Raw genomic sequence first — 11,658 nt, forward strand, 5'->3', positions numbered from 1 at the left:
GGAGATCGGAAGAGCAACAGTCAGTTAAAAGGAGTTTAGAGGATTGACGATGACGATCAGCACTTGGGGGACGGAAACACGCAAAGCGGACGGAAATACGCAAACAAGATATGTGTGGTGTCCACACCGCGGGGTGTCCACAAAGCTCCTCACCCTCCTACACACACACAAACATGGCCGGCCACGCCCACCAATGCACCCTTGCGTTACTCCGGCCGCCGTTCCCATCTCCCAGTACGGCCCAACCCCTAGGGCATCTCCTCACCCCACCCCACCCCACCCCACCCAACACACCTGCATGAGCAGCCGGCCCAACTTGTTCTGTCCTGTCCTGTCGTACCCAGCTCCCCAGTAATAGTCATGTGGACTAGCCTCAACAAGATCATAGCACATAGCGCCGCCGTCGGCAGCGCCGCCGCCGCCGCCGCCAGGCGCTGCCGCAGTCGGCGGCGCCGGCAGCGGACCCACCCCATTAGTCGCCGATGGCGATGGCGACAACACGCCCGCCGTCGCAAGCAACATCGCCCTCGGTCCCGGGTGGGTGGAGAACTTGGCCCGCAGCGCCGCGTGCATAAACGCGACCTTGGCAGTGGCCCAGTCGCGGCGGAGGAGCTCCGGTCTCGTACGTTCCGCACGGCGGCCGATGCGTGCAGCTTCCTCCGGTGACGGCGCCGCCGCTATGGCCTCCATCACCGCCGCCGCGTCTTGATGATGTCCACCAGAGAACTTGTGCGCCTGGTAATAATGTTCCACGCTAGCCCATCGTCGCGTGGCGGCGCCGCCGTCGCGACCGCCACTTGTACTGCTGACGGCGCCGCTGCTCGCCCGGTCGTCTCCAGAACCAATGGCGGCACTGCTACTGCTACTGCTGCGCGTGCCGTTGCTTTCCGCATGACTGGTGGTGGTGCAACTATTCGCTGCGGACGTGGCGGTGGCGGCGGAGGTTGCCGGTGAGTCGGTATCGCCCAACGGCAGCTCGACGGGCATGACGATTGGATGCGGGGAAAAGTTGGACAAGGCGCCCCAGCGGTCCCAGGCCTTGTAAAACGCGACCGACCGGCTTTGAGGCGAGCCGGGACCTCGCCTCCGCTTCGCCGCGATAGCGGACCCAGTCTTGGCGCCGCCACCGCCTGCTGCCGCGGCCGCAGCGGCCCCGCCGTCACCTCCGCCAGCGGTTGCGCCAGCCATTTTCCCCGGCGCCGGTAGATGTACGGAAGGTACGGCAGCAGCGTCGGCGGCAGTTTCCTCGTCCGCCGCCTCCAGCGCGGCTTCCAAGGCCCATAGCCCGCCGCTGGCGGGCATGTAGCCGGTCATCATTAGGTCCGGTCCAACCTACAACCGACAACGGACCAATAAATTAGTTAACGTAGAAACGAGAACCAACCAGCGCGACGTGCAGATGCACGATAATTGCTCCCTCGTTCGCGATCTCGCTCCCTTGCTCGGCCCCTCGCTCACTCCCTCCCCCCCTCACTCACCCACTCGCTCACCCACTCGCTCACTCCCTCACACCCCACGCGGCCCACACCCACCCACCTGAGACCAGGAGGTGTCCGACAGCTCCACAGCCTGGGTCATCTCCACGAAGCCCAGCTCACCCACCGGGGTAGGGGCCCGCACGCCGCCGATGATCTTGGGCGCAACAAAGGCCATCACCTGCAAGCCAACAACAGCATACACGAGTTGTCGTGTGTATTTAAAAAAATTACATGTATATACATATAATGCTGCGTGCATATATACGTGCGATAATTACCGCCAAGAGCCGAACTCTGGCCAGCCCAAAGTCCGCAAATCCGCGAGCCACTAACGCACCTTGTGCACTACACCCGACGCGATGGTGGGTGCCGCCAACGTGCCGCCGCACTCCCAAAAGCACTGCAGGAAGCCCCGCTCCTGGCAATAATCCGCCACGGACTCGGGCGTCAGAAAGTCAAACTCCACCACCTCGACGCCGGCGGAGCGCAACGCAGCCTGGAAGCGCGTGCGGGCGCCGCGCTGCGTAAGCACGATGGTGGGTGCAAGCGTCACGTCCCACAAATTGGCGTCCTGTGCGAGAAAGGCGATCGTGGGGAAGAAGGGGGGAGAAAGAAACACGCGGGCGCAAGTTAATGCTCAGTGTGCTAGAAAAGTGACAGCACGGACACGAGGGGTCCTGCGGCCGGAAAAGTAGTCACACCGAAAGAGATACAGAAAACAAATGCATTCATTCCATGCCTTGCTGTAACACGGTAACAAACAACTCGCCAAAAGGTCCTAAGAAGATCGATCCCCCTTGATTTCTCCCGCCTCCCAACTCCCTCCCCCTAAGAATGCAACCCAGCAGCAGCTGGACAAATAACCGAGGAATCCATTGTGGCCAACTGTCTGGGGCTCCTCCACACACCCGAAATCCATGTCCACACCCCCAACCCCCTTCCTCTACCACGGCCCCTCGCCCCTTCCTTTCCCACGGCCCCTCGCCCCTTCCTTTCCCACGACCCCTCGCCCCTTCCTTTCCCACGACCCCTCGCCCCTTCCTTTCCCACGACCCCTCGCCCCCAGACGGAACGACGGAACGAGGGGGCCCCACTCGTTGCGTACCTCCGGAAGGTCCAACGTCCTCGACATGACAATGCGCGCGGGCGTGTGGCCGCCCTCCCGGCGGGTGGTCAGTCGCGGGTTGTCACGCCGGACAGTGTTGCCGCCCACAATCACGGCGTCCGAACGAGCGCGCATCTCAAACACAAGACCCCTGCAATCAGAGCGGTTTGCAGGGATTGAACAGGGGTTCGCACGTTTCACACAAAACTAGTTTCTCAAACTAATCAAATTTAAAAAAAAAGCAAAGGATCCACAGTTTTTCATCGTTCGTTCGATACACAAAGACACAAAAGGACGCTCAGCTCCATAAAATAGCACAGCACGAAATAGCACACCTTAAAGTATTGGCAAATAAACTTTCAAAGCAAAGTGCATCGCACGGCAGTCCGTTGTGGCCCCCGATGACCCTACCTAAGGTTCTATATTCCCTTTTCCCTTAAGGTCCGGGGCTCTCGCCGGGTAGTATCTCCTTCACACCACCACGTTCCCCATTTCCCTCCGGGCTGCGAGATCATCCTCCCACCTCACCGGCTCTGAGGACTAGAGACCCAGGAGCTGTGTCCGATATTGGTGGCGATCTTGCCGTCAAGCGTCATGGCGTACTTGAGCACCCCCAGCGGCCGCCGCAACACCGACCGATGAAGCAGGGCCTCGTTGGCGGCGAGACACGCCGACATGGCGCCGTACGCAGCCGCCGACGTCGCGTCGTCGCCGTCGAAGCTGCCGCTGCCGCCACACAGCGCCGTTGCCGCGGCAGCGGCGGAGGTCAGGCCGTTGCGGCCTATGGCCAGCTCATCGGCCAGGACATCTGATGACGCAAGATGGCGCAAGAAAAACGTAAAAAAAACGTCAGAAGCCGAGAAATCTTCGAAGTAATAAAGGAAAGCACACAAGACGTCAGGAGAGGCGTTGCGAGCCCCCAAGGTCCAGGGTGAACCCCCTCCTCCCACCCACCCCCCCAAAACACAAAAACCGTCGACACCGTTAAATGGCGACCTGACAACTGCGAGGTGGGGCATGTCCGGCCAGCCTCCACTCCCTCACACTCCAGGGCCCCCAGAGTGTGACTCCCACGCCACCCGGGTTTTGGCGGACAGAGACCGCCCGTGCCATACCGCCCGTGCCATACCGCCCGTGCCATAACGCCCGTGCGCCCATTTCCCTGGGTCCAACCTTGCGCCGTGTCTGTTCTCTCCCCCCCTCCTCCCCCCTGATCTCCCTCGCCCCCAGGGTATCTCACCCACTCTCAAGCCCGACGCCCGCAGCATGCCAATGGCCCGACTTCGCAGGTGCCGTAGCGGGTGCCGCAACCCCACCACCACTCGCGACACGCCGCCGCGAACTAGGGCATCCACCGCCGCCATCTCCCCGTGGCAGTCCCCGCTCTCCAAATTTAAGTACGCCGTGGCCCCGCGAGCCGCGCCGCCGGCAGCAGTCACCGCGAGAACCTCCGCTGAGGTCGTACCCTGAAAACACGACGCAGGTAAAGTAATATATCTAAAATAACATAAAATAAACCCCTCTGGATGAAGGGTTCGTATGCTCGTACGCTCGTATGCGCGTGCCGTGTATTGTCGTACAAATAATCGAGGTCTCCCGGCTCATGTACGCGTACATGTATGAGCGGCATCAGTACGGCATAACACGTGAGCCAGCAGTACTGGCAGGACGCCAAATAACCAAATGCCGCCTCCCGCACTCCCGGCTATTGTTGTTGTTGTTATACGATGATACTTTTCTGATGATGTTTTGCTGTTGCGATGGTGCTGCAAACGACAGACTCCTAAGCGGACACAGCAACACCACGTACACACAACACACTCTCGCAGGTGCACCTGCGCCCGCTGGTACGCCTCCGATATCTTGCTGCCATCCGGGCCCACCAAGATGCAGGCCATGTTCGGGTGCGGCTGCGTGACGCCTGGCAAGGAAAGGAAAGGGGTGAGGGGGCGGGTGAGGGGGCGGGTGAGCGGACACCAGAAAGGACTCCTACAAAGGGCAAGGTCCCCGAAGAACCAATGATGCGCAACCAGGACACAACCTGCTCCTCCTCCTGCTCCACCCCGTACACGCCTCGTCGGTCGTATACCGTCACGTCCACATCTCCCTCCCGGCTATGCACAGCTTTTCTCCCCTCACCCCCTCCTCACCCCCTCTTGGGCCCCCTCACACATTCCTCGCCCCCTCTCGCTTCCGAGGAATGGACCGCCCCCTGCCCCCTCCGGCAGTAATCCACTTTGCACTACAGCGCAGTGAGTGCTCAGCCTCAGCCGGGGGACGAAAACCAGCACCGGTTCGTTATCCGGAAAGTTTTCAACACCCGCCCGCACACCGACTAGAGTGTGTGTGTTTTTGGGGGGGGAGGAGAGGGGAGACGCAACAGTGAAGGGAAAGAGGGGGGGAGAGAGGAACACCCCGGTTTGGTAACCGATAGGACCTTGTGCCATCTCTGTGCTGAGGAATGTGTGTGCCTGTGTGAATGGACCATGCTGCCCTGGCACTGCCGGCGGCTACACAAACCCTACCCTCCAGCTGGGCCCTTGGCGCCCTGATGTGGGTCGCGGGGAGGAAGGCCGTGTGAACTGGGCAACCCGTGTGCGCGTATGTATGTGTATGTATGTGTGTGGTGGGGGGGGAGGGGAAAGGGGAAAGGGGAGGGGAGCTGGTGCTCTGGTGCAGACGGCCAGGCAGAGAGGACCGGCGCCATTAGGAGACGGCGGACCTCCTCACGGCTGTCAGGAGGCGGCTGCTGGTGCTGCTGGTGCTGGCGCTGCTGGTGCTGGTGCTGCTGGTGCTGCGGAATTGCTGCTGGTGCTGGTGCTGCGGAATTGCTGCTGGGTTTAGCTGGCTGCACAGAGGCACAGAGTAACTTCACCGCAGCTTTGCGCTTTCCCCCTCTTGCAGGTGGGTGGGGTAATGGCCGCCCAACGCGAGCGCTGAGGAATGTCAAGGGATGTCACCCATCGCCTCCCATCGCCCTGGCATCAGCTTCACTCGTCTGTGGTTTGTCTATCTCCCCCCCCCAGTCGCTCTGCGGTATGTAATAATTGTTGTGCGATCTCGCTTCGTGTATCGTCGGGGGCAACGGGACAGGCTGAGGTAAGGTGAGATGAGATGAGGTGAGGTGGTCCCAGAGGTGTGCACCAGCCATGCAGCAAGTGATCGCATGCTAATGACAGATGGGATTACACAGCTTACCAGCTGCGCTCTCGGATAACTTTGCGACAGCCTCCAAATGCGCGCAATCTTGTTCTGCAAAAGGGACAGCGCGACGATCACGACATAATCAATTCCATGGCCACGTCATATGACGATTGAACAGCAATGCACGTGCTATTTTGGGTATGGCATTTGACCCTCAAACGTACTGACCTGACACGCCACGAGTTGCCCACGCTCTGCATTTCACCTGCAAAAGAAAGTCATCCCCTTTTTCTTGATGCCGTCAATGATGTCTCATGAATTTGCTGTCGGCGGATAGGCATACCCTCTGATTGACAACGCGAGGGCCGCCGCTTCGCCGGTCCACTCCCCAGCCGTCCCTGCTCCGCCAACACAAATGATGCCTATGAGGTAGCATTTTGTAATCCTAAGTAAGAATGCTCCTTAGTGGTAAAAATTGCTCCCTCTGTCCTTTCACGACCTATCCCTTGTAAACCCGATGCCGCGAGCCAGTCAGCATATGCATTTGAAACAGTGAATGAAGTACGTCGCAGCGTCAGCTAACCGAAGCCGGTCTAAAACTGAGGGGCAGGGAAGGTGTAATCATGGGCAGCACGGACATCATCACCAACCACATTTCGCGTACACATCAACTATTTTTATCCCATCTTAACTTCGACTACCTGTTATGGACTAAATAAACTATAATCTTTCTTGCAAAAACTAAGGGTGAAACTCATCATATCGCAACTACAACTAGGTAACTACTTGAGCTTTATTTTCCTCCGCCACAACCTGCGTTAGCATTGCATAACCTAAGCTGTAGTGAGGAAAGTGTGGCGCTTTTTCGCTTGAATTGGACCTTTCTTCATGGTATTGTGGCAGCTATTTTGTGCGGTGTCTGCGCAGATAACTCAACCACTTTAATGCGCTAGTATCTATTGATTGGGAGGTCTTTGATGATCTCCTGCTACGAAGATGAGCATCTGCGAGCCTGAACACGTTCTGCTTCAGTAAACCCAATTACCTACAACGAAACGCACTTTTCAGTGAAAATATGTGGATGCATAATTTACAAGGGGGACAGGGAACCAACCCTCATCACAAGCCGTACATGCTTGTGGTTGTCGACCAGCCTACCCCAGGTGCGTGATGTCTTTAGGATGCAGATCATTAAAGTGGGACAGGGAACCAACCCACGTCACTAGCCGTACATGCTAGCGGTTGACAAAAAACCAACCTTACCCCAGGGCACATACTCCCAGCGAAAAGCAGGGAGCCGTGCATCCGCAACTACCAAAAGTCCACAAACTCCCATGCTTTTAAACAAAAGAAAGGCCACGGCGTACACCCGGACTCTCGGACAGGGTGCAAGGACAAGAAGAGGGTCAAGGAGCCAAACCTCAACTTTATAGCCGAAACACACTAAAAATTCCCAACGGGAGCGGGACAGATGCAAGTATCCAAGGGGCGCCTATACCAACCCTACAGCAAGATTGCCGCCAGCTACTGAAAACGTGGGCGCACCCAGGGAGCCCTGGATTAGAACACACTACCTACACGACCTACGAACCAAAGCCACCGTCAAGCTTTACATCGTGCTCACCAGCGGTTCTACCACCAAGGGTCTGTAACACAGCACAGTACAGTCCGAGGATTGAACCCCTCAAGCATGAAGAGTCAACACAGATGTCTTTAGCCCGTTCCCTTGAACGGGCATGTTGTACGGCAGAGCGCTTAGTGATTTGGGACGGAGGCGTCGAGTTCGCGCGTTGGACGTGTACACTAAGGTGAAGGCGAATTTCCCTGCAGTAACACCGAGTGGGACGGGAGGAGTAGGAGCCACAAAAAAATAAAGCAATTTTGCGCAATTGGAAACCCGCGAACATCCTACAAGGCGTGTGGAAACCGTTAATGTCCGTGGCACAATGGAAAAATGACACATATAACCCATGGTCAGTAAGTTTCCGGCTACACATAACAGGATGTGAAGCCCACACAGCTACAGTTCGCATGGAGCCGACGGACTGTGATGTCCTAGTTCTGCGGAAAAAATGGTCTCAGCTTGCCAGCAACCACCACTGTTGTTTGTTGTTTGGCGGCGGCATAAGCATATACCTACACGCGCCCATGCCCTGGCGGCTTGCTGTCCATTCCATGCACACGATGCCACTTATGTAACACATCCTGGCCATGTGCCCAGCCATGGTAAGTCCGATCCTATGCTGAGTCTTCCTCAGCGACCCGTACCACTTGGCCTACTACCCCCTGAAGGGCAGAGTGAGGGCTTTTGTCTGTGGGGTTCAAGCTCCACAGGGCCACACAGGCGAGCAAGAGTGGCAGATTCTGTAGCGTTTGAGGGTTTGCGCAAGGATATGGGCCAAGGTGCTGCGGCGGCCTTGGGTGTTCAAAGATTACGCAGAAGAGGGACACCTGCATCGAGGATATATACCAGCCAAGGCCGAAGGAGAGGTGCATGGCATGCGCGACAGTGGCCACTCATAGACCGATTTGTTAGCTTGAACATCAAGCAAGTCGTGGAAATGAACAATAGGGAAGTGGAACCAGTGCAATCTCACCCCTCTAAACTTGGCCAGAAAATTCTTTGCTAAGCGGTGCTTCCAGCATGCGTGTAGGCAAGATGTCGATTAGTGCTTTATGTCAGAAGACACAACTACCTAAATAGGCTACGGTTTGAAAACGAATTTAAAACCGGATCGGGTAGCCATCACATCACGACGGCACCCGTGGAATATATCTACATGGGGACGCAATGGCCGGGGAAGGGGTGAGGGATATATGCAGAGGTGAGGGATTTCTGACGGAGGGAATCACAGCAGTGGATAGGATTAGCACGCGCCGTGTGATGAGTGGGAATAAATTGAAGTGAGAAAGAGAGCCATCGGCAGGTCGCGCGAGCTATCGGTGTGAAGGCGAGAACATCAGCTGATTAGCAACTTCCGAATTGTCCGCAAATCGAGCCATCGTGCTTTCCTGGGCAAAGGGTTGCGGTCCTCGTAGGCTGTTTCCGTCCGCTGTAGGCTCACCTACAACGGAGAGTAAATTGTGACGTTTTCCAGCCAGCGATAACATATCTCATCCACGGGTCCAAGCTTTGCGTTGTTGACTGGCTCGCTGCTGTCTCGTTCACATCCTTGAGGATGTTCGCACCATGCGCGGCATGCCGTCATACCTTTGTTCGAGCTTTTGCACGTACGTCCAAGGCCGGCTATGCCTAGGATTCGCGCAAACTCTGCTGGCGCGGATTCGAAAAGAACGCCCGAAAGCGCCATGCCCGAGTATGACCGCATGGCTTACGTACTTAGCTCGTTCATTTAGTTTGCTTAAAATTACTTTCGAAACGATGTCTCACATCATCATCATCAGGAGCACATGGGCCGCATTTGCAGCAGTTCGCAGCGACAAGGCTCTACAAGCCAGTTCCTCCCAATTCTGTTATCCTCTTCAGCTGCAAGCCAAGTAAATACTGATTAGTTGACTGGTTGGCCTGTTTATGCAACCTGTTGAACTACCTCAAGGAAGGCCTGGGGCTCGGCTTAGCCGACATGACCCCGGGCAGCTTTTGAACCCTCCTTCCAGCTGAAATCCGCGGTGCGGTACACACATACACGCAGATTCTCACAGTCACACCGATACATCTTTGCGCCTCGTTATTCCATTTTCACATTTTAAGCAAGCCGCACGGCTCGGTTTTGGAAAACCCGCAAATCCGTGGAGGCTTATTCCCCTGAACGACCCGCGGGTCTGTCGTCTGGTCCCTCTGCTGCATTGAAGGAGCACCGATTCCTCTCCTCCTCCCTCCGATCCCCTCCATTTCCCCCGAAAGCGAGCGTCGCATTTTTTTGCGACCGACGAAGACGCGTCATGACGCCTTAGCAGTGGTCAACCTTTATACGCACCGTTAGTACTGAGGAGCATTCAGAATAGCTGAGGGTCAAGTGAGGTTAAGTGGGGGAAAAGCCGCATGGCCGGGTCGTAGTGGCGGGCGGCGGGCTCTTACGTCAAGTCTCTCGTCACGGAGCCGAAACGGGGCCGTTGTGACTTGTTATTGGTTGTTAAGGGTTGCTAGGGCCTGTTAGGAGTTGCAGACTGGTCAGCGCCGTACTGCTCTCATCAACGGTACTGCAAGACACATTAGGAGGTAGAGGTGCTGCAGCCGCCGGGCTGCTGCTAGGGCTGCTGCTGCGGCGGCGGCGCTGGTGGCTGCTGCTGCTGCTGCTGTGCTCCTGCTAATCTTAGGTGAAGGATGCCGCCATGCAAACGAAACCGCAGCATCCAGCGATTGGAAGCCCACTGCCACTATCACCGCCATCAATACCGGGAACTTCCTGGTCGCGGTGGCCAACAGTTGATGAACAGCGGCCCGGCAGCATCGGCGTTAAGACATGTAGCACCAACACTCGCCGCTGCGCTCGGCGCACTGCTACTGCTCCCGCTGCTTTCCGGGTCGGCCCAGCTGCCGCTGCCGCTGCCGCCGCCGCCACATCCCCGGAGCCCCGTGGCCACCGGTGGCGGTGCTGCCGGCAGGGTGGTGATCCCGCCACACACCGCCGCCGCTGCCACGGTGTCCGCGGCAACTGCCAACGGTTATGATACCGGCGGCGATAGCGGCGCCACCGCCGGCGGCAGGACTGCCGCTTCCGCCAGGCGTTTTCCCTCGCGACTTGGCGGCGCTTCAAGAGGCGCACACACCGCCAGCTCCAGCGCCCGCAAGGCCAGCGCCGTCACCGAAGCCAGCGCCAGGGCCGTCACCGAAGCCAGCGCCAGCGCCGTCACCGAAGCCAGCGCCAGCGCCGTCGCCGAAGCCAGCGCCAGGTCCGAAGCCAGCCGCTTTTTACAAAACCGTCGCCTGCTCAACATGGGAAGGGCAGCGACGGCTTCCGGCAGTTGCACGCCAGGGGACAAGTGTAATCGCATCGGTGGAACAGTTACCGCAGCGCTCGTCCCAGAATACGACAGTAACATAATCTTGACGGCCGCGGAAGAAGCGGCGGCGGCGGCGGCGCTAGCAGAGGCGATTTTAGGTTCTGACGCGCTGCAACTGGACGAGCAGAGTCAGCGCGAGCTTTGGCGGGGCTCGGCCGGCGGCGACCCCATCCTGCAAAACCATATTGCCAGCGGTTCTGCCGTACGAGGTGCCAGAGACAACGCGGCGGCGGCATATTCCGCTGACACCATCGACGCCGGCATGTACGGCAGCGCAGATGTGCTGCACGTCGGGTGGTTCTCAGCTGAGCTACTGCGGGAATGGCTAACGGGCCCGGCGTGGATTCTGCATGAGGATGCCAACGACGGCCCCGTCGATATTGTCACGAATAATGTTACCCGTCGTAGAAGTACCCTCGTACATGGCAAGTACGACAGCATTGATGTTGGAACGACGTTGAAGCGAAGGGAGCTGTTGGGCTCGTCTGTGGCCGCTCCGGAACCTGCGCCACGTGTTCTATGCAACAGCGCTAATGTGAGCTGCAGGGCGGCGGGGTTGCCGGTCGGCAGCGCCGCTGCCGCTGCCGCGAAGCTTGGCAAGGACCAGCCGCCAGCCTCCGCCGCTGGCGGCGGCGGCCGTGGCAGTGGCGCTGCCGTCGCCATGGGCGACGGCAACGGCAGCAGCGGCAGCAGCGACAATCGGATCCGTGGCAGCAGCGGCGGCAGCGGCAGCAGCGGCGGCAGCGGTGGCAGCGGCGGCAGCGGCAGCAGCGGCGGCAGCGGTGGCAGCGGCGGCAGCGGCAGCAGAGGCGGCAGCGGCGGCAGCGGTGGCAGCGGCGGCAGCGGTGGCAGCGGTGGCAGCGGTGGCAGCGGCGGCAGCGGCAGCAGCGGCGGCAGCGGCGGCAGCGGTGGCAGCGGCGGCAGCGGCAGCAGCGGTGGCAGCGGTGGCAGCGTCGGCAGCGGTAG

General features: G+C 58.6%; 2 protein-coding genes across 2 annotated transcripts in view; one reads left to right on the forward strand and one right to left on the reverse strand.

The window, feature by feature from the left end:
* Positions 1-261: 261 nt before the first annotated feature.
* Positions 262-4,505, reverse strand: VOLCADRAFT_57231 (uncharacterized protein; the record flags this gene model as incomplete). The annotated part of the gene is made up of 10 exons (XM_002947466.1): positions 262-372; positions 502-796; positions 971-1,089; positions 1,213-1,332; positions 1,537-1,656; positions 1,816-2,049; positions 2,584-2,734; positions 3,112-3,309; positions 3,841-4,049; positions 4,419-4,505. Coding segments are annotated over 10 exons (1,644 nt in total), but the record flags the coding sequence as incomplete, so codon positions are not given.
* A 4,039-nt stretch (positions 4,506-8,544) lies between these two features.
* VOLCADRAFT_87708 (uncharacterized protein) overlaps positions 8,545-11,658 on the forward strand; it is a gene marked incomplete at both ends in the record, with an annotated part of 6,259 nt that continues 3,145 nt past the window's right edge. Inside the window, 2 exons of the mRNA XM_002947336.1 lie at positions 8,545-8,552; positions 10,261-11,227. Coding sequence (XP_002947382.1) covers positions 8,545-8,552; positions 10,261-11,227 — 975 coding nt within the window. The remainder of the gene's footprint in view (positions 8,553-10,260; positions 11,228-11,658) is intronic.

The sequence above is a fragment of the Volvox carteri genome (genome assembly GCF_000143455.1).
Source record: "Volvox carteri f. nagariensis unplaced genomic scaffold VOLCAscaffold_6, whole genome shotgun sequence".
NCBI lineage: Eukaryota > Viridiplantae > Chlorophyta > Chlorophyceae > Chlamydomonadales > Volvocaceae > Volvox > Volvox carteri.